The sequence below is a fragment of the Diuraphis noxia genome, unplaced genomic scaffold (genome assembly GCF_037042655.1).
Source record: "Diuraphis noxia isolate RWA-SAM2 unplaced genomic scaffold, SU_Dnox_SAM2 contig0005, whole genome shotgun sequence".
In the NCBI taxonomy this organism is placed as follows: Eukaryota; Metazoa; Arthropoda; class Insecta; order Hemiptera; family Aphididae; genus Diuraphis; species Diuraphis noxia.
The window spans coordinates 32,485,833-32,509,107 of record NW_028301715.1 but is presented as its reverse complement, the minus strand read 5'-3'; the positions used below and the strand labels follow the sequence as shown (position 1 = coordinate 32,509,107).

The 23,275-nt window shown below is 27.0% G+C and overlaps 4 protein-coding genes across 10 annotated transcripts; 1 reads left to right on the top strand and 3 right to left on the bottom strand.

The window, feature by feature from the left end:
* Positions 1 to 72: 72 nt before the first annotated feature.
* On the bottom strand, positions 73 to 7,794 carry LOC107171495 (uncharacterized). Its single transcript, XM_089228169.1, has 9 exons — positions 7,495 to 7,794; positions 7,238 to 7,437; positions 6,976 to 7,135; positions 6,791 to 6,903; positions 5,374 to 5,514; positions 3,837 to 4,032; positions 727 to 871; positions 543 to 657; positions 73 to 377 (listed from the first exon to the last, which is right to left on the bottom strand). The coding sequence occupies exons 2-9, from the start codon at positions 7,418 to 7,420 to the stop codon at positions 222 to 224; spliced, it is 1,209 nt and encodes a 402-aa protein (XP_089084295.1). The 5' UTR covers positions 7,421 to 7,437; positions 7,495 to 7,794; the 3' UTR covers positions 73 to 221.
* A 132-nt stretch (positions 7,795 to 7,926) lies between these two features.
* Positions 7,927 to 9,162, top strand: LOC149055208 (uncharacterized). Its single transcript, XM_089228172.1, has 3 exons — positions 7,927 to 8,433; positions 8,494 to 8,624; positions 8,896 to 9,162. The coding sequence occupies exons 1-3, from the start codon at positions 8,332 to 8,334 to the stop codon at positions 8,939 to 8,941; spliced, it is 279 nt and encodes a 92-aa protein (XP_089084298.1). The 5' UTR covers positions 7,927 to 8,331; the 3' UTR covers positions 8,942 to 9,162.
* A 505-nt stretch (positions 9,163 to 9,667) lies between these two features.
* On the bottom strand, positions 9,668 to 14,286 carry LOC107171492 (transmembrane protein 181). 5 transcript variants are annotated; one of them, XM_015521741.2, is made up of 13 exons: positions 13,879 to 14,272; positions 13,200 to 13,367; positions 12,922 to 13,025; positions 12,158 to 12,319; positions 11,471 to 11,570; positions 11,249 to 11,402; positions 11,071 to 11,151; positions 10,899 to 10,998; positions 10,676 to 10,803; positions 10,462 to 10,611; positions 10,290 to 10,392; positions 9,997 to 10,221; positions 9,668 to 9,913 (listed from the first exon to the last, which is right to left on the bottom strand). In XM_015521741.2, exons 2-13 carry the CDS (start codon positions 13,349 to 13,351, stop codon positions 9,789 to 9,791), a joined length of 1,584 nt encoding a protein of 527 aa, XP_015377227.1. In that variant the 5' UTR covers positions 13,352 to 13,367; positions 13,879 to 14,272; the 3' UTR covers positions 9,668 to 9,788. The 5 variants fall into 5 exon arrangements, with proteins under 5 accessions (XP_015377227.1, XP_015377224.1, XP_015377223.1 ...); XM_015521738.2 differs by having other exon boundaries at positions 13,200 to 13,387; positions 13,720 to 14,271; XM_015521737.2 differs by having other exon boundaries at positions 13,200 to 13,387; positions 13,879 to 14,270.
* A 1,249-nt stretch (positions 14,287 to 15,535) lies between these two features.
* On the bottom strand, positions 15,536 to 23,246 carry LOC149055207 (uncharacterized). 3 transcript variants are annotated; one of them, XM_089228510.1, is made up of 3 exons: positions 22,848 to 23,246; positions 17,392 to 17,622; positions 15,536 to 16,149 (listed from the first exon to the last, which is right to left on the bottom strand). In XM_089228510.1, exons 1-3 carry the CDS (start codon positions 22,866 to 22,868, stop codon positions 16,012 to 16,014), a joined length of 390 nt encoding a protein of 129 aa, XP_089084636.1. In that variant the 5' UTR covers positions 22,869 to 23,246; the 3' UTR covers positions 15,536 to 16,011. The 3 variants fall into 3 exon arrangements, with proteins under 3 accessions (XP_089084636.1, XP_089084638.1, XP_089084637.1); XM_089228512.1 differs by lacking the exon at positions 22,848 to 23,246 and adding an exon at positions 18,982 to 19,132; XM_089228511.1 differs by lacking the exon at positions 22,848 to 23,246 and adding an exon at positions 17,777 to 18,904.
* Positions 23,247 to 23,275: the final 29 nt, after the last annotated feature.

Genomic DNA, 23,275 nt, shown 5'->3' with positions numbered 1-23,275 from the left:
TATATATATGTCATAAATCAAACCAATAGGTTCAGAATTAATTATTATTTGTAATGTAATGAAAACATAATATTAATAAAAATAAACATTTATATTCTCAATTAATATTTATAATAATATGTATAATATATAAACAATAAATATAGTTTATTTAATTGGTAACTCTAAAACGAATTAACAAAAATAAATACTCTGTATATTTTTTTTTTTTAATTTGTTAATTACAATATTTTTGATGTTGAACTTTGACTGCAATAAATAATTGAGCCAGTGAAATTTATCGCAGCTGCTAATATGAAAACTGGAAACCAACGGCCGTGAGATGCAGTCACAAGTTCTGCTGTGAGAGGACCAGATAGTATTCCTGGTATGGTAGCCTAAGATATTTTCAAAAAAATTAAGTTAAATAAAACTATTTTAAAATGTAAATATTTATATTAATGATAAGTATTAAATTTGAACTAATAGTTATAATTCTTTTAAGATGATTCAAAATAACAACATTTATAATTTATGTACACAAAATATTAAATCAAAGTTACCAATGTATTGGATACTGAAAATGTAATTCCAGCATGGTTAGGAGCAACTTCAGCATGATTACTTAAATGTCCAGCTGAATTACAAGCACATAGTCCCATTGATATGGAAATGAATCTACCATATAAAATAATTTAATTTTGTAGTAATAAATTGATTATAAAATATAATATAAGTCATCCTTACATTATGGCTGCTGCTAAGCTATTCACTGTACAAAATAGAATTAAAAATATCGCTGGTCCTACTAGACCTATAGTAGTCATTAGTCGTCGAACACTTAAAACTGACCATCTACGATCAATTAATTTATCCGCATAATTTCCTGCAACTATAATTAAAATAATATATTAAAACTTAATTATAATTTATAAGAATAAAAAATTACAAATGGTACTTAAAACTACCTCAAATCCAAGATTTAAAATTGAAAAAATGTACAAATTTAGATTTTAGAATTTAGTTATATACCAATCATAAGCATAAAAAAATAAAATGACTATAGTCATGTAATTTGTCAAATATAGATCTCAATAAAGTTATAGATTAATATAAATGAATATTGAAAATTTTAGAATAATTCATTACAACAATTGAACGTCAACATAAATAATACATTTGTTTAAGCCTTCCTTCCTTATGTTATGGCTTAATGGAATAGATCACAGATTCCCTAATAGTAAAACACAATTACGAGGCGTGTCCCAAAAGTAAAGTCTCCATAATTATAATAATCGAAATATAAGCTTTATTCAAAATATGGTTTACATAGGTATACAATGTATACATACAGTACTTATGAGTTATTTTTACACATAATCGCCATTTACTTGGATGCATTTTTCAAGGCACACTGGAAGTTTTTGTATGCCAGCCTCATGGAAAATTGTCACCAGCTCCTTATTTAGATATTGGGTGACTTCTGTCTTTACTTCTTCATCTGTCTCTAACCGTTTTTCCTCCCAAATGTTTCTTTAAGTTCAAGAACAAATGGTAGTCGGATGGGGCATGATCTGGGCTATAAGGGGGGTGGAAGATCACATCCCAACCAAACTTTTCCAAGAGAGCTTTTGTGTCATGGACAACGTGGGGTTGGGCATTGTCATGCAAGAGACAATCCCCCTTTGTCAGCATGCCTCGTCTTCAATTTTGAATGGCTCTATGAAGTTTTTCAAAATCTCACAATACGAAGCTACATTAATGGTTGTCCCAGTTGGCATAAGCTCAATCAAAAGAACTCCTTTCCTGTCCCAAAAACAGTGGTCATGATTTTTAACGCAGACTACATTACTTTAAACTTTATTTTTTTCGGTGAGCGAGAATATCTGCATCACTTCACCACTTTCTAACATTTTTTAAAGACATGCCACATGCAACCTGTCTCATATGTTTGACAAAGGTTTCGATTAATGGATATTGGTGTTTCACCCGTTGAATGCAAAAAACGATTAAAGGCTCAAAGTTTGCATTGAGCATACACAGTATTAGAGGTGGTGGTGGCCGACATAGAAACGTCCATCTTAAATGTGTGTCAGCCGTCAGACGCAATCTAAACATTGGATCTAGTTGAGACGCCTCTCATTGGAAAAGGTTCGACCGACACTATACAACGGTGTTTCCAAATTTTAAAAAATTAATTTATTTCTGGCTATAGGAGCATTGAAACCTTATTTTTGGGACATTCCACGTATATGTTTGGTAGGTTGAGGAAAGTGTAGAAATATGTATTTATTTTTTATATTGTAAAACATTTAATATTAGATCACCATAAAATATACAGACATATAAAAGAAAAAATATATTTTAAGCATCAATACTTATATGATATGGTGTTTTCAGTTTTACTATATTGTACAATTATTACTTTGGCATAAAAATTAAATGCTTGAAGTTCTCATGTGATCATTGAAATGTTTTATCATTATCCCGGATGATTACGAGTGCATTAGTCACTTCCAGTGATGTGTCAGTATGTCACCACAATGGTGCAACTTTATCTCAAAGATAGCAATAATTGTTGGGACAATATAAAAACGATGACTACTCATTATACATAAATACATTTTTTTTTCTTTGTCAATTTTACCTACTACTTTTATTAATATTGTAATTTTTTATTAGTTTTATTGTTTTGGAAACGTCATAATCTATTTAATATTTTTTTGTAATAGTCTGTTATACACATTTTTTCTACCAATACTTTTCTTTAAAGGATATTCTGTCTGTTGAATTTATACTAAATAAAAAAATATGTAGTGGGTCGACAAAATTTAAAAAAATTTCAAAAACGGGTCAAATCATAAAAAGTAAAGGAACCTCTGGTTTAGATGGTCTAACATAAAAAAATGTTACATACCTACATAATGCATACATAATTATGACATTATGCACACATCATATAAGCAAATTGGGTTACAGAGAAGTTTAAATATAGTTATATCCATTAAAAAATGTCACTCAGAAGTAACAACTGCATGCATATATTTATAGATGAGTTAACACATTTTACAAAACCAATGTTCGGTTGTTAATTATAACCCACAAGTACCCAAAATAAATATTAATTAATTATTAGCATTAAAATATTCAAATTTATAATAAATTCATAGTTGATTCTATGTCACCAAACTTATATACAGGGCGATTTTTTTATCATGAACCACTCATTATTTCAAAAAGTATCAATGTTTTTGAAAATATTTTTTTACAAAGTTTCATGTTGTTAAAAAAACAACGTTTTTATGAAAAAATTATATTTTTTAATATTTTTTATCCTTATAATTTTTTAAGTTTTTTACTTTTTTGAATGGCAACCTAGAGTTTTAATTTCATATCCCAAAGCAGAATATTTTTCTAAGTATTTTGATACGTAAAAGTCGAATTTTGGACGAGTAGTTTATGAGTTATAAGTATTTAAAGTTTAGATTGGCGGAGTGGAGTGGTACGGGGTTACCCCGCAAAATGTTTGTCCACTACTCCGCTTGTCTAAACTTTAAATACTTATAACTCATGAACTACTCGTCCAAAATTCGATTTTTACGTATCAAAATACTTAGAAAAATATTCTGCTTTGGAATATGAAATTAAAACTCTATGTTGCCATTCAAAAAAGTAAAAAACTTAAAAAATTATAAGGATAAAAAATATTAAAAAATATAATTTTTTCATAAAAACGTTGTTTTTTTAACAATATGAAACTTTGTAAAAAAATATTTTAAAAAACATTGATACTTTTTGAAATAATGAGTGGTTCATGATAAAAAAATCACCCTGTATTTTAAATAATTAAAACTTACCAATACCAAAAACTGAATTGAATATATACGGAACAGCTGTTAAACTAATACTATGTGAATTAGCACCAAGGTAACGCAAATACGTGGGTAGCCAATGCATTATTATGTAGTTGGACCAATTCATAGTAAAGTGAGCTATATATATCGCCCATAGGGGCCAATGTATAAAGAATTTCCTCCAATGTATACTAGAATACTATATAACAAATAATAAGTTGTAAATAAACATTTATTAGTTTTTAATATAAATTATTTTTGATAAGGAGATTGGGTACTGATATTTTAGTCTTGACTTATTGGCTTTTACACAAATAATATATTAAACAAATTAAAAGCTACCCATTCAACATCCATCAGAACCATTTATATACAGAACTGATAAATATTATAAAAACAGATTTGAATTTAGTGTTGAGAGTATATAAGATAAATTAATGATTATTTTTTTTAAATCAAATATTTGGAAATTCTAGAAATTCAGGACTGAATTCAAATCCGTTTTCATAATATTTATCACATCTACATATACATAGATTATACTGACAGACACAAAATCTTTACTTTTTAATATGTTTCAAATGTGAAAGACGCCAAAGACGGTCAGCAAATATTAGTACCTATTAACTAATATATTAATATGCAAGGCTGGGCATTAATCAGTAAAAAGTTAGATATAAATTACTTTTAACTAAATTATGAGTTATTTTTTTTTTAAGATGTAACTTTTAATTTAAAGAGTTAAATGTTTTTCTATGTCATAAAGTACTTATGAGTCAATTAATTAATAAATAGGTTAATTTATTTTATTTTTTAAAACTACACATTAAAAATAGGTATATTCTATTTTATCTAAAAAAATAATAATAATAATCAAATATTATTTATAAATAAAATAATTTGTATTAATGGCTATAACATTGCATATTCACTGAATATATCATTAATAGAAAAGTTAGAGGAAACTACATGATTGAGAAAAAAATATAAGTAACTTTTTAATCAGTATCCCATGCACAATTTGTATACTCATTAATCAATAATATTAAATAATTAATAGTTATAAAATATCATTATATTTTTATATAATTATACCTACAATTGAATTGAAAAATATTTTATATTTTAGGTAATTAATTATATAGTAAAAATTACTTTAGTAATTATAATTTATGATATTTGTTAACTTTAGAAAAAAGGTGTAATTTTTAATTTATAGAAAAAAAAGTAACTGATTTTTAAACTAAGTTAAGTTACTGTTATTTTCAAGTTAACAAAATTTAAAAAAGTAAATGTTACTTTTAACTTTAAGCTTAGTTTACATTTCTAGATTAATTTAAGTTAATAAGTTTAAAAAATACCGGCGGTCTAAAAATTATCAATACCTAATTATTATTATACGGACGCCAGCGGCCGCATGGCAGTCAACGTGTTAAATACCATCATTGTAATCCAGTGGTAAAGTACACATGACAAGATAGCCAGTGTGTTTATAAGTATATTATAAGATAGTGTATAACTATATGAGTTTTTAACATACTTGGGGAATAGCAATTAATGGAAGCTCATCATTATTTCCACAATCTTTTTCAGAATATAATGAAATCCAAATAAGTGACCAAACAATACCAATTGAACCAAACAAATAAAAGCTAGTTTGCCACATTAAATGTGGGCATATCTAGAAAAGAAAAGTTATTTTCATTAATATGTATGTATAAGTAACAGTTAATAAGATTCATAATATATATATATATATAGAGTAAAGTATAGAAAATATATACCAAATGTTTATTTCTTACAGCACCCGAGTAATTTATACATTATTTATTCTGAATACAATTTACTAGAAAATAATGATAGTATATAGATAACTGCATGCGTTTTCACACACAACTGTCTGTGAAAACGCATGTAATAAGATCTATACAAATTTGTAAAATATTAATCATAATATATTACAGTGATATCTGTTTTCACATACAAATATTCATTAATTTATCAAACTCAGTTGTCAAACATTATTATTCAATCGATTTTTAATAAATTGTTGTTTAATATTATATTGTGTTTATTTTCATTATATTATTTCATACTTCATTCTTAATAATTAAATACCTACTTAATAAATATTATATTTTTAGTGATAAAATAAGTAATAAATATGATAATTTAAAATTTATAAGATTAAACTTCACTTCTACATTTTATAAAATATAATCTTTAATTTTTAGATTAGGTAATGATTCACAATATACTAAATATATTAGAAACAAACTATTTGTCAAGTATAATTATTATTATTACCTTGTTAATTATTTACTTCAGCATTCAGTGGTTCCCAAACGATGCACAATGGTGCACTAGGGACACTACGAGCACATTCTAAGGACACCACAATCCACGGCTCATAATAAATAATTTAAGATGAAATTTTTTTTTTCAAGTATTCATTATTAATGAGTATTTTTTTTTCCTGTCTTTTATGGTATTTACAGCAGGACACTGTGGTTATATTTGGTCCAAAAAGGGCATCGCGGAAAAAAATGTTGGGAACCGCTGATTTACTTTATTCATATTGCGTCTGAGTGTTATTTCTGAGTAGCTACTTTTCTCAAGCTTTTATATTATGTAAATTCTTTTTTCTATACTCATATGCTTATTGTAACTGTTATTATAGATTGTATGAATTCCAATAAATATTTAAATAAAAAACTTAATTAATAACTTTGTAAATAGTTTACATATTGCCCAGATAAGGTAAACATAGTCAATATAATTAGAGTATTATAATTCAGAGATAATGTGCTTAGATATATAGTTTTATATACATTATCCAAATAATTTGAAATTTAAATACAACTCTTAATATACAAATATTTGAATATTAATAAGAAATCATTTATTAAATAAATTAAATGACATAAATGTTTTTTATCAATAGCCAATAAACTTACCACAGTTGCAACTGTCTGACCAACTGAACCAGCGGCTACTAAGTAACCAAATGCACTTGAACGTTCAGTAATTGCTATATTGTTAGCAAAAATATGAAATATAGTTGGTAATCCTAAATTTGATTAAAAATGAATTCAAACATTTTGTATCATCTCATAAATAAGATTATTTAAAATTGATTTACCCAATCCTTCACCAAATCCAGATATTACTCTGCATAAAATCAATGCAAATGTATTATGAGATACCCATGGTGTTGCGACAGTTGATATAGACCATAAAAAAACAGACAGTAATAAAATTAATTTCCCACCAAATTTCTTAGCTGCACAAGCCCCAAAAACCTGAACAAATAAAAACAAAGATAAATTATATAATATATACTTCCTAAATAAATAATTCATCATTAATTTAATAATGACTATATTATGTATATTTTTAGTTACTTGACTGCTTAAATAGCCGAAAGCAAATGCTGATAATATCCACCCTTGCCAATGCATTGTCCATTTGAAATAATTAGTCATCGGTATTATTGTGATGGGCATAATAACACGATCAGCAGCATTTATAAAATTTGCAATAGAACAAAGCACCACAATATGAGTGTGACTCATTTTAGAAGACATGGCTTAAGTAATTATGTCTAAAAACAATTTAGGTTAATCGAAAGATAGAATGTATTGATATGTTTGAATGATACATTTTTTTTAATAAAACGTAGAATGCATTTCAGCTTTTTAAAAGCCACGTCTTCATATTTTTCAAACATAGTGAAGATTTATTATTTTTAATGACAACATTTAAATTTATAAATCATAGTTTTAAAACTATTGCCACGTAATATTAATATTAAATCGTACATTGAAATAATCGTGAACACTTTCTTGAGACAATGGTTTAAATAGATAAAAAAATTTACTTAACTTAAAGCATAATTATAACAAATAACATTATATTTTAATATAACACGGGCATAAACTTCGGTCTTCGATGATGAAAACTTATACAAAATTGAAAATATAAACAAAAGAAAATTATAAATGATAAGTTTTATCAATATCTACTTATCAATCCAAATATTTATATTCCGGTCACGGTTATCATTATGACAAAATATAATAAATAATCATAAAATGCATCTATTCGCATTTATCCAAGTTGTATTCATTTTATTCTCCTAAATATCATTCTACTATAACTGTGTTTCACTCTTTCACTGTTATATAAAATCCCTATTTTTTTTTAGTGTTAATGGTAGAGTATTAAAATATAAAATTCTAATTGTGGATGATTTATTTAGTATGATACTCACACCGGTTTTTGACTTTTATCTTTTGAATTTGCTATGCTTAAAGCAATTTGTTCGTGAGAATATCTGAGAAACTTGTTGGAATCAGGATAGTGCGTATTTCATAATTTATGCCTGGTTTCAATACTTATCTCTTATAACCTACCGTTTACTTGAACAAAACTATTAAAACACGTTTAAGTAGGAAATCCTCTCACCTGATAAATTATTACTCTTATTCTTGTTGACATGACTACTAATGGTCAGTCTGAGCATGCAGATTTTAGCAGTGACGATGAACAAGAAATAATGAAAAGAAATTGGAGAAAAAATATCTCTACAATTGAAAAGGTAGTTTTTAATATAAATCACTTTGTGTTAAATTATTTGCTAACAAATCTGATTTTATAGATAGCATTTAGGGAAGGAGCTACTTCTACAGAAATCAAATCTGATGTGATGTTCCAAATGGGATTCGATAATGGGTATAAAGATGGTTTCAAAGATGGTTATAAAAGTGGGTCCTACAAGAGTACTTTAATGTAAGTAGAATTTTTAGTTTTCTAATTACAAAATTTAGACAATTTACTAATTCGCTTATAATTATAAAGGCCGTTCTCACAATGTCTGATCAATGTTAATGGACACTTAACCGGCGGAATTCTGCCAGTAAAATCCCACTAACCATCAGTTAACCATTAACATGACACTTAACTGGACATTGTAAAAACTGGCCTAAGTGTCTTAGTATTTATGCTACATAAAACATTATTTGTTTTCATACCTTTTTAAATTTAACATTTTTATTTCAAGGTTATTAAATAAATTTAATTTTTCTGAAGACGGTGAAGAAAAATGAAATATCTAAATTATTGTTAACTATATCAAAATCAAATATTCAATAACTCCATAAGAACAAACTGGATTATGTCGATGATTGATATAATGATAATGAATCATAAGTCAATCAAGATACTGTAGTCATTGTCATTGAAAGAAATTGCTAAATTTAAAATGGTAAAAAATGTATGTATATATGTTTCTTTCTTAATACTCCAATAAAGACATTCAAATGTGAAATTAAGATTTATTTATTTTATAGTCATTTTTATTCATAACAGTTAAAGTACAAAATTAATTAATTAAATATGTTAGTTTTATACATAATATATAAGAATAAACTGAAATGTCTTATTATCTAAATCTTTAAATTATTTATGAAAAAACAATTCCACCTATAACTGATCTTATTTCTTAGAAAATGAAATTATTATCAAAGATAATATTATGATGATATTGAGAATATTTAAATAATCCATAATAATACATGTTATCCAATACTATAAAGTTGAATAAATGAGTAATCCAACAAAATTATTTATATTTAAATAATCATGGGCGAATACTCTCAACAACTACAGTCTAAATTGGTATTTGGTATCCTTAGTTTTAATCAGTCATAAGTAAGTTAAAAAAATATTATTTAATCAATAATTTACTATAAAATCAATAAATATTTAAAATATTTATTTGTTTAGACTTACCATACTAGGTTTGGGATTCATTAGTTAAATTAAAACAACAGTTTTTAAATAAATAATTTAAAATATAATTGATAAAAAATTAATTTTTTATGTTATTATTGAACTTGAAAAAATGTATAAGACCAAATATAGTTTATGTACATATTAACTTTAAGAACATAATTAATCACTATCATCGTTAGGAGGGTTTAATGGCTTGTGGCTCTCTTCGTCTGAACCGTATGGCATATCTTCTTCAGAGTCATTGACCATTGAGAATGCAGGATTATCTTTTGTTACCGAAGACTCTAAAAATAATTAAATAGAATAAAAATGACTAATTAGTTTTTAATATATTAAATATTTATTTACTATTTAATACAAGATTTACCAAATCCTGGTTTTTTTGTTGGGGAATAAACTGCAGCCAAAGTAAATACATAGAAATTACAAATACCATAAAAGGTCATAAATAATGCTGACGTCATGTATTCTGTGTTCAAGTCTGCAGCAAATGAGTCTTCTATCAATCCAAGCCCATATTGCATATGTGTTATGGTTGAACATATTATAAGTGATATGACCATTGAAATAGTTACAAATTTCAGTCTAGCATCTATGAAAATAATACTTTGTTAATTTATCTTTATTGTACTCTAATTTTCAAGTTGTTTTAATACTGACCAAAATATGGCATTGAACGCAAATCACTGTATGCTCTCAAAATCAAGCATACTAGATACACTATGTATATAACTGCAAAAATGCCTACACATGACTTGATATTCTATAACATATAAAACACATTTTTACATTGCCTTAATTTCCAATAGTAAAATTATTTTATAATTCTTACAGTGTATGCGCTAGAATCAATCTCGTAACTGAATGCTGGGTCATCAAATTCATTCATTCGACGATATTTGGCCATTATTACCCCACATAACCAAAATGGACCCACTAGAATTGCTTTTGGGAGATAAAATGCAATCGGTTTTCTTTCATTCTGTAAAAATAGTTCAGCAATTATAATATTTATTGATATATTATTATTCACTAATTTGTCATACTTGACGTAGTCCGTGATAAATGCAAAGCCAAAAGAATAAAATAGCACAGATAAATGTTACTTGGAAGATACCATCTAACATTCCAATTAGTTGGTTACTTGTGAGAAGTGTCAATGGAAAAATTGGATCTAAAAACAAATAAAATTACTATAAATTCTACATATTATTGTATAATATATATACACACATATATATCATAGAAATTGTTTTTAATTCTACATACCATTAAATAATATTAACAGTGGCAATAAGACAACAGTCCATTTTTGTTCATATGACCAATCCACCATTGGAAATTTCCTTAGCGAATTTGCAAAACAACACTAAAAACAAGTTATATATTTTATTAATTCTATAGGAAGTATTCATTAGATTATTATTAAAACTATACTTACAAGTACTCCAAAGGCGCTGAGTAAATAAATCAGTCTGAACCATATTTCCATTTGGGTGTATCCTGGGTTGTATGATTTGTACTGCAAAACAATTTATTATAACTTTATCATATTGTTACCAATTAAAATTCTGTCCAGCCAAGTTTATTAAAAATTTACAAAACTAAACACTACTCACATAAAACATGACTTCTTTTACTTGGTACTTTTGATGAAAAGTCTCAAGATTGTAAAAATCTACTTCAAACGTATAATGAGTATAGTGTATGTAGCCAATATGAGCAATAGGCACTTGACTACATATCTGTTGTTTACAAAGTAAATGTCTCGTCCTGTAAAATATTCAACATTGTGTTTTACTGATAAATGTATAGATATTTTCGTTAATGCTCTCCGTTACCTGTTGTTTTTAAAGACTTTTACAATATCAGTAGTTTTATGCTGCGGGGTGATTCCTTTGATGTCCATGCTGATCTTGAAACTTTTATCATAAGTCTCGTCTGTTAAAATTAAAACAATTTTAAAATAATTTATTAAATAACTAGGTACCATTGAAACTATTGTGGTTAAAAAAAATTTGAGAAAGTTGAATTATTTTTTCAAAATTAGTTATGTACCTTTAATCTGTATTTGAAAATAACTGAAGTAGATAGTAAATAAATGTTGGTATTTGAAATATACGGATGCATTTAAAAAATGAATAAACATTTAATGTTGAAATTACAATGGCTACCTATATTCTACCTTTTTTAACCTATATTCTTAAACTATTGAGTTAATAATATAAAACTGCAGGTTAGAATTTGTTGACCTTAAACTGAGTGAACTTTGGTTGTTATTAACCTTCAGAGTTCAGACAAAATGTAGGAAAAATTATTTCTCAGCAACTTATGCATAGGTACTATGTGAAGGGAATAAATAAAAAGTAATTCTTACTCCTCATATAATACAACTTGCGTATTACATTGAGATGCAATACATCAGCACCCTATTACGCTGTTTGCACAAGTTTTTCCAAATAAAATTTATCAAATTTTAGGACTTTCGTAGTTTTATAATAGGTATGCAATTGGTGCCTAATACTTACCGTCTTTGTTGTCCGTCAGCACGACTGCGATTAACCACAGCCGTTGGTTATACACCGACAGACTAGGAGTTTTCATGACGAACGGCCCCTGTGGCAAAGATCCGTTCGTGTGCTTCAATATTTCAACTCCGCTTATCTTACTCGTCAGTGTGATCGGAGGTCCTGTAACAAATTTTTGTTTTCCCATAAAATTCTCAAACAATTCAAGTATAATTATTTTAGTTGATTCGCGAGGTTCGTTGGCTGTGTAGTAAAACACGTAGTATTGTAGCAGATTTACGTATGGAATTCAAATATGAATAATTTGATATTAAATTTATATTTGAGTATCTATCTTAAGAGTTTTTTTCCATTTTAATGACTTTTCATGAAATTGATTCTCAAAAATTGTTCAAATAAAAAAATCTGCCAAATATAGGTCAAGTTACCCATACCTATAACATTTTTGATTTGATCTTACTCGCGAGAACATTTAATAATATTAATTTATGAAAATGAAACTAAGCATTTTGTGTACAATTTAATTAAATACTATATTATTATTTATGTAAAAAAAAAAATTATTTTCTCAAAACGGAAAATGCACATTTAAATTCAAAATGTATAGAGGTATTAAACCTATACTTATTAAATTATAATGTATTATATTATTTTAACATTAAACGCGTATTTTAATATTTGCTACCTGTTGAGTCCTGAACTCGAACTATTATAATAGGCAGGTATATAAAATTTAATTATACATAAAATATGAGGCGTCTAACCCGTCAATCCGATGAATAATACCAGTCCCATGGCCGTCAACAGGACGATGAAGACCATTACGAATTCCCGTTTGTTCATCGAATACAACCGCATGTGCACCGATCTGAAAACGTAAAAATATATGATAATAATAATAAATATTATGGTTTATATTATTATGTTAATTACATGCATTAGTGTAATATTATATGTGCATAAAATATAAATACATTATATTATAAATATAGGTAATTATTTATAACGTATATCCGTATATGTATCGCGATTTTTAAATTACCGTTCGCATCGGTCGTGGTGGTAGGCCGGAGAGATGTATCGATTGAAATCACTGAACAGGTCGTTGAATTGAGATACTATATTTCTGACCATTGTCGAGCAACTGCCCATCGGCAAGTTGTAGCTAGTCTCTGAGCTTTCCATCGAATTCATTTCTTAACCGCCTAGCCTGTTGTATGTTTATACCAGCTATTATTAAAACAATAATAATAATATATTAAATAATGGCTATGAATTTAATGCACCATGCAAAAATCTTAACGCATTTAAAATCTATTAAAATGCAGTTTAAGGTAAAAAAAATGCTAAAAAATTAAATTCGTTGTTAAACATCATTCATTGATTTTTATAAAAAAAACTACGTTTTAAAATACTCTAAAAACAAAATATACCTTGCTACAAATTCAAAGCCTTAATTAATAATAATAATTAACAATATGTATATATTGTATATTAAAGATCATAGATGATAGATTGAAATTCTGATATAGCTAGATAACCAGCTAGTACATAGTACTTACCAGCTATGTCTTTACTGTGTACATCACTACGGTATAGTTAAGTCATTATAAATGAAACGTTGTTTTGGAATGTGATTTGTGATTGATTATATTACAGAACGAACACATACAAGTTCTAAGCACATAAAATAAATTATAGTTATAATAAAATAGCTATACCCGGTGGTGGTTCCGAGTGGATTTTCGATTTCAACGATACCTAAACGCGCACCATAACTATCGTTAGATAAATTTTACTGATCGACACTGCCATATATCTTGATTCCACGGGTATTTTTACATGTTTGCTCCAATCATAACGTCGGCCATATTACAACATGCGTCCGGATTTCGTGCGTAAATAGGTACACTCTTCCGCAAAAAGTTCTATAGTGTGTGTGTGCCAACAGCTGTTATTGATCCAACCCTCCGTTTACAACCGTTCCCCTGTCCGCTGCACGACATCGTCCCCGACGTCGAGAAAGCTATGCTATTGTAGAATAAAAATGTGCGCACAGAAAAATGTATAAATACCTATATTACATTAAAACGTAGGTATATATAGTTATAAGTATCTGTGTAAAAGTACCTATTCTATGATGTGAATATGTGACCGATCCCGGATAAAACAAAAATATATTTTTTTACGAGCATAATTATAAAATACTATAATACATGTCTAATATACATTATAAATAAATATAATTCTATTTCTTAGATTAGAATAATAATCACAGATATTAGAGAAACTAGCGATCTATATACCCTCTCACCCTACTAAAATTAACTTAAAAAAATAATTCTTTGATATAGGTATGATATGAAAAATCATATCATTTAACGATATTATTTTCTTATTTTAATTTTGTAACTAACTTTGGTAACCATTTGAATTCTGTAAATGTATAGTCTCGTAATCTATATTTTTAAGTTTCACTATAAGCTACAGCACCTATCTACTTAAATTTGCAAAACTTGTGGCCTGTAAGTTGCGAAAAATTAGCATCCACACCTATAAAGTCTTAAATAGTAGATTCTTAAGTAGATTTGGCAAATTCATGTTATACATTATATGATTTTTGTGAGTGTCGGATGTCGAAAATAGGTGTACAGCGCAATTTATAACCGTATAGTTGTGGGCTAATGGGCTACACAGACTAAAAGTAAAAGAGCAAAGGGTATATTATAAGATAAATAGAGCGATTGCAATATAGTTTTTAATAGAAACGTTAAATTGGTTTTTGCTAGCGGATTGATGACTAGTACGTATATGATGTAAATTTCGAACAGTATTTAGTTATACTATATATTACTCAAAAAATATAGTTTAGGCACCGTTGTTCAAATCTATACTACGCAGAATGGCATAGTAAAGTTGTACACTTGTACCTATACACATGTGTATATTATAATATTATTATATATATATTGTAAATTTGTAAAAGTATAATCATGATTATATTTGGGTTATAGGTGAACCCTGCTGTATCAATATAAATGAATTGTACAACGTGGTATTTCACATATAAACATTTCTTCATTAAGTATTCTTGTTTTTATAAGAAACACAATTAAAATGCTTTGAAATGTTATTCGGCAATGATAATTAGCAATGACTATAATTTTATAGGGGAAATAAAAATATTTTAAATTGCATATGATTAGACAATATGATTGTTTCAAAAAAACAAAAGATTAAGAATAAAAAATGTACACTGATTTTATTTCAGAAATAAAGTAAAAGTTTTATTTGACTTATTACGATTTCTTGGTGAAATAATTCATAATATGATAATTTATAAATATATTTTTTATTGTTGTTACGATGTTTCTAAATTTGAAAATCTCATTTTGCAAAGAGTATAAAATAAATATTTATTTGTGGACTGTGTAGTTATAACTTATATAAGTACTTCATAAATTTGTAATAGTCTATACATTATCGGCCAACGACTTAAAAGCATTTAAATACCTGTTACCTACTCAAACAGTCAAAAAATTTAAAATATGTTCAAATATTGAATGAAATATAATATATTTACTAATTACCTCGGACCTAGGTACTCAAATATACTGAGTAGGTACTGATGTTACTGGTGTAACAGGTGTCTCTTACCTTTGAATAATATAAATATAAAAATAAAATTTATACGGTACATTATATAAGTGAAGCTATATTGTTTTACTAAAATATAACAGCATTTTACCGACATCAACTGTCACGCCGTTCAAGTGCGTATTTTTTAAATTATTAAATTATTTAAATAAAATGCATTGTTCCATTATACTCTCTATACATGAACTAAGAACAGATTATACGTATTGTTTTAACCACGTAATAACCTCGTTTGTAATTTTGTGATAAAGCACAGATCGGCCATCTTCATATCCAAACTCGGCAAAACTCATCAGATAATTATCACACACAACTGTAGCAGATATGCAATTTTTCTAAAAAAAAAAAATGACAATTCTTTAAAATATTATGAAACATTTAGCATCTAACCGATATTCTATGGCGTTTGCAGTAATTTTTTTGGGGTGATATAGACGAAACATGAACAAAAGAGTTATACACACTATGTGCAATGTGAATAAGTATTATAGGTATTGATCTACATTTTATACATTTAGGATGTATGATGTACGTTTAAATATTTTGCATTGCATTTATTACGAAACAGTTCTACATGGCTAATAGCTATATTTATACATTATTATATACTTATACCTACTATAGGAACAAGTTGATTTCCCCTATTTTTCCCTCTATTTTTTCTTTAGTGACAAAATTTTTTAAAGTACTTAAATGTGTGTATGCAATTTGAGGAATATCCTGTCTGTTGTACAGCGGTGCACTAATCCCCCTTCCAAGTTCTGGTCTAAGTATGTTACTGGTATTGTTGTAACACACACTTTTTTTTTTACACAAGAAACACTTTTTTACTCAAATTATTAAGGAATAAACTATAAATAAATGGCTTTTGAAAATTTTGACGTATATTCAAATCGAAATACGAACCCTGTGTATTCGTATGTTGGAGAACACGCGTATATGCGCCACTTAAGCGAGGATTAAAAATTCTTTATTTGCTGTCAACACCCTAGCTATTTGCTATTTTATGTCTCAAGCAACTTTAAAGATTTTGAGTCAACCAATAGCAAAACATCTCAGTTAAATATAACAAATAGGTAGTAGGTATAATGTATACAGCAATATAAGATGAGCAAATAAAATCGTAAACCTGTCAAAACCGTCAACACTTCTATTTTATCTGTACCTATATTGTAAAATTTATAATACGGGATGAATATAAAACACGCCCAATATATTATACACTTAAACAATCACCTTGTGGTTTAAAAAGGGTTTATTTTGCAAAATTGTTGTTATAATTATTTATTTTAATTTCTATATCTATATGTTACCATTGTTATTTATATTTACTATTTACATAACTAATATCATTATTGGGCTTTTGGTTATTATTTCTACACCACGCCACAAACCTTTAAGTATAAGGTATATATGTAGGTACCTAATACTAGTAATAATACCTTATACTCATACGGCCATACTATATATCGGTTGGACAATAAGTTGCAATAGTTGTTTTTATAATTTCGTAATTACAAAACAAACAAAAAATAGGTATAATTTATAATATATATTATGAATATATAATTACAAACCAGTATTTTTTTATTAATCGAACACATCGTGGAGTTGGAATAATGGCAATACACATACGGACACGGAATCTGGTTCATTAATAAGTACTCGTGAAAAAAATTGCCTCCATACGTCGAATGTCTAGCTAAAAACCAATACGAACACTCGCAGTTTTCGTCCACCGGTTCAACCGCGTTGTATCTTAACTGTTGATAGTCGATGAATGATGTACGGCGAAACTCAGGTATTACCTATACCGGCACAACAACAATAACAATAAAAACAACAAAATCTAATCACCTGGGTACATTCAGTGTTAAATCCTACCACCCTGATATATTTTTACCTTAAGTAGATATATAACATATAAAAACTAATAAAATAAAATAAAATATTTTGATATACCTGCATGCATATACGTTCTGTATAATATATATATATTAAGTATAACCCGTCCCATCGAGAATATTTGTGTACGTCATCACTGCACCCCTTCTGCACCGCCCGGAAAAATACGAATTAAAATTTAAAATAAACGGACATTCCTCATCTGCACATGTTGGGTTAGGCCATAGTTTCGGATAGGAGTATAGGACTGCAGAACATGCGCTGCAGGGACCAGTATAATATTATTAACTACTGACATAATATATATTATATACATATAAATGTACTATAGTAATGACAGGACACGTGTATATATCATTATCATATCGTTTCGCTTCATTCAACTCAGCACAGTCCTGATGCAGCAACGTTGTTATGTCATTTTTATAAAATTGAAAACAATATTATTTTATAACTTATAACATTACAATAGAGGATACTATAGAATAGTAGGTACATTATGTTCCGGTGAAAAACGCTATTGAGAAAATACACGATTATATTATTTTATTAGTGTCGAGAAAAGGTTTAAAAAAAAAAAATTAAATACCTATAGAATTAGCGGAGATATAAATAATTATTAGGTACCTATGTAATATATACATATATAACTATTATAACGTTGAAACGTATTGAGCTATATAAGACAATCAGGGGCGTAATTTCAGGTTTTTTTTCGGATGTGCGAAATTTGAAGCAGGCCATTTTGAAATTTCACCAGGCCATATAAAAATTAGATATACATACATATATGATATATTATCCTGCATTCAATTATTTAGATATAGAACGGTTATTACAATTTGATTTTAATCATATAAATAATTGTGCATTCGTGGCTCGTGCATTATTTTAGACCTTAGCACAGCGCAGGCCAATTATAACATTCTAAATGTAAGGGATGCAACCGCACACCCTGCCACCCCCCAAATGACGCCCCTAAAGACAATACCTAATATCTGAAGTTATAGTATCTGTAAAATAAAATAAAAATATGCATATTAAATACATTCATGTATAAATACACTATATTATGGTCCCTAGTCTCAATGGGTAAAGTTATTTTAATCATACCATATAAATATAAAACTATAAAGGCTTCTATGTGCATGTCTTCCTCTACATACTACATATTTATAACATATATTAAAATCAAAAAACATTAAAAATAAAATTGTTTATAAATACGGCGTATTAATATATATTTTATAGATACTACTCGCTTTGATCAGCACAAATACAACTAGTGGATTTGGATGGAACACTGCTTTTATTGCTAAAGACATTTGATGTTTAGGCGAATCATGCAGATGACTTGTCATGATATATCCTGCAATCACATTGTATGGATTTTGAATTGATACATTCATAAAGCTGAATAGAGTATATAGATAAAAATTATTTTCCACAATATATGATGTAGTGATGTAGATGTTCCTAATTATTATAAATTATAATTATGTATTTATCCATTTAATTAAATGACTGCTATACATATTTAATCATTGATAAATGATTAAATAACTCAGTGTTATAATCATATTAGGCATTTAAAAAGAAAAAGAGGCATAAATATGTATAGAGTATTCAATAAAGTAATAGTTTTAAAAGGTTTTAAGGAAAGTAAAATATATTACTAGTGTCTAGTGATTGGTGTGGAGTGAGTCAAACACCAACTTGCTGCCACAATAACACACGGACTATAATTCCACGGAACCATCAAAATACCCTATAAGTAAAACAAATCGTAATCATCTTATATATTATGTTTTTATTTAATCATACTATATATGGATGTTCTCCATTAAATGACGGGAAATCAAATATCTCTTTATGGTTCATTATAATATATGGTTCCAATTTTATTGCTATATGTTATAATTCTGATTTATATATTTGTTAAATATATTAACTTGAGATATCTAACTCAAAAGCTGTAATAGTTTTAATTCATAAAATGTTGCCTAGCAATAACATTCATGTCTCAACAATTATTATATAATATATATTTTTTCTGTGATTGCTACGTATTGGAGTAGAATTTATAAGAACTATTCATAGAGTACACCTAAAAACTATCGCAACCTATTAGAAACGCCTATGCGCTATGTACATTAAAAATAATTAATTTAGTTTCTCAACTATAGTAATTTCAAATTTTTATTTTAAATTTTGACAATCGACGGAAGCTCGTGATAATGTGTAATTATGCGTGGAATATAGGTATTATACGTTTTTAGGGTTCAGAATTTGAGGCAAAATAAATGATAAAAAACACTGCTTTAAATAAGAAAAAAGCATTTAATATGTAAAGAAGCAATTAAAATTTAATCAGTTTTCAATTGAAATATTATATGAAAAAACTGTCTCCAGTTTTTTATAAATTTAACATATTTATTTCAATTATAATTTTTATTTTGGTGTTGAAAACAATTTAAAATCATATGTATTTTAAAAACTGTCTTCAGAAATCATTACAGTTAGGGCTTAAAATATTATCATACATCGGATATAGTATGTCGACTGAAGTTTATCGGTGTGTATGAATGTATGATGGGTACCCATACCTATATGTCCTATATATTATTTGTTATTAAATTATCCTATTAGTTCTAGATTTTTATAATTTCTCAAAAATATACGAGTACGAACAAAATTATCGAAATATAATAATAATTTAAAACGAAGTATCCATTTCTTCCATTTTTAGTAACATTATGTAGAACTACAATATTCTATTTTGCTCAAAAAACTATTTTTTTATTCGGTATCTACTTACTTCCTGATTTACAAATTACAACTATATCATACAACTTAAGTATTTACTTTTAATTCTCATTTCTCCTGTTCACTGTTTGTATTTTGTATGCTTGCATATCTTTTTGATATTAATTTGTAAATAGGTATGGAATAAAAAAAAATTGTTTTTGCGATTACCGTCTGACAACTATAGAGATTTTAAAAATTGTATTAGTTTTAAAAACAATAATAATTAAATATTCTACAGTAACTTAATAATTATTTGCTTAAAATAAAATAGATAATATAATAATTATTCAATATCCAGATAAATAATAATGAATATATTTATATGTGAGTTAGCCGTTAGATACCTAAGCACATTTCATTAAAAGTATTATTTGACTTCTCTAAATAGAATTTTGCTAAATAAAGAAAACATAGTCACATATATGAGTGGCTTCCAACTATGGTATATTATATAATGTAGTCATGTAGGTACTATATAATATAGTACTATATAATATAGTATTCATATACTTATAGGTATTATTGGTAGTTGATACCTACTCTATAATCAGAAACTCAATGTTTTTAAACGGAACTGTTATTATTAGGTATGCCGTCCAAGACAATAATTGTGCCAAATTTTAATACCTAACAGTTAACTATTACGGGCTATTAGTAATAACTTATTTCCATCTGGATTAATACCTAAATCTCTTATCATATCGAATAAAATAAAAAATATAATTCATCAATAAAAAAAAGGTTATCGGTTAACAGTTATGTGCATTATTGTATGTGTATAATCACTATGCATTAAATATATTTTATTTTTAAATGCATAGTATACAACTATTATGATACAGCTAATATAAATTATATTATTATATAATAAACAAAAAACATTGATATTTATACTATTTATTTTATATTTTAATTTGTCATTATGCATTTATCAACTACGATATATTACCCTATTGGGCCTATCGTGATATTTTTATTATTCGTATTACTCGTAATAAAATGATTATAACTACTTTGACATTTGGGTATATACGAATATGGTTAATTGTATACGTCATGTGTGTGAATGTGTGATAGAAATAATGAGATATAGATATCAATATATCGTATAAATTCATAAATACATGTTACACAGCATCAGTGATTTTATTGACCTTTATATTGTATAAATATTATAAATATACAAATTATGAAAAACCACTTATTATACTTGAGTATTCGATATTTCGATATAAATGAAAACTTTGTTATAGTACCTATAATACAGGGTGATTTCTAAAGCGTGCTCATCCCCATTTTTCTTCTAATAACGAATTAATTAAAATTCTGTTTTTAATTTTTATGCACATCTACTACCATATTTTTAACTGTTCAAATTTTTATAAAATTTTTGGGAGTATTTAGTGACGATATGAACATTATTTTTTTAGCATGCTTGGTAAATAATGGTATGATAAAACTACTTATAGCCACATCAATATATATTTAGATATTGGTGTATGTTATCATCACATCGCGTGCAACAGTAGTTATATATTGCGACTATTTTATAATATTTGTGTACTGTTCCTACCATTTATGCTCAGGTCTAAAACATATAGGTACCTAAACATCTCTAAAAAACACATTATGCCGAGTACTATAAAATATTATTATTACTCTAACATTATATAGAACCTCTACACATAAATTCAGATATACAAGATAAAAATTATATGCTAGCATAATATTATTATAATACAGTATAATATGGATAATAACGTATGAACGTGTGCGTGCGCGTTTCTACGTAAATAATACCACATGGTGCACTCGACGTGCAGTGTAATATATAATTAAATCAGTCGATGTCCTAAAACATTGAAATATTCGTGTGTTTCTATTTTATTCGTGCATAGGTACCTACATAATGTTCTAGTCAAAATATATTCAACATGAAATTGTGTAAAATTATCTGTAAATTAATATTAATTGTACATATAATATTATACAATAATGATTATAGTATTATGCCACTACTTTAATATCAACTGCTAATGTCATTTTTAGTACCTATTTGTCATAGGTATATAATATATATATATACATATACATATTACATATGATATACCATGTTACGTAATTTTTGCGGTTACCTACCGATTGAAAATTAAAACTAGACATAGACTTACATATAAATAGGCTCAAAAAGTGTGATAAGCGAAAATGTTAGAACTTTATTGATAAATAAAAGTTCCATATTTGTATACATCATAGGATAAGTTCCGAAGATATATATATATATAAATTTTATATGGAGTAATGCAGTAGTTTATATTACCATTACAAAGGGTTTCGTCATACTGCAACACACACGAATTTTTCGTTTTTAAAAAATTACATTATTTGACTTCGTATAGAGGTAGGTATAAGGAGATATCGGTGGATTCGTATTGAAACAATAATTGATTTGTAATTTGTATACAACTGTAGCATTAATATGCATATTATATTATTTATAATATAATATTGCATGTAGAAACGATGAAACTACAACACATAATAACTTTTTACATTTAATAATGTACGAGATAGCTGATATGTTATAGGCTATAGCCATATGGGTACTATTACGCGTATAATATAAATATACGAGCACGCACCTGGAGATAGATTATTATACCTAGGTAGTGGGTACCAATATTATTTATACACATTGTTCTGAGCGTTCCACTCGGTTCAACACCTGCCGCGTGGTGGTACCTAGGT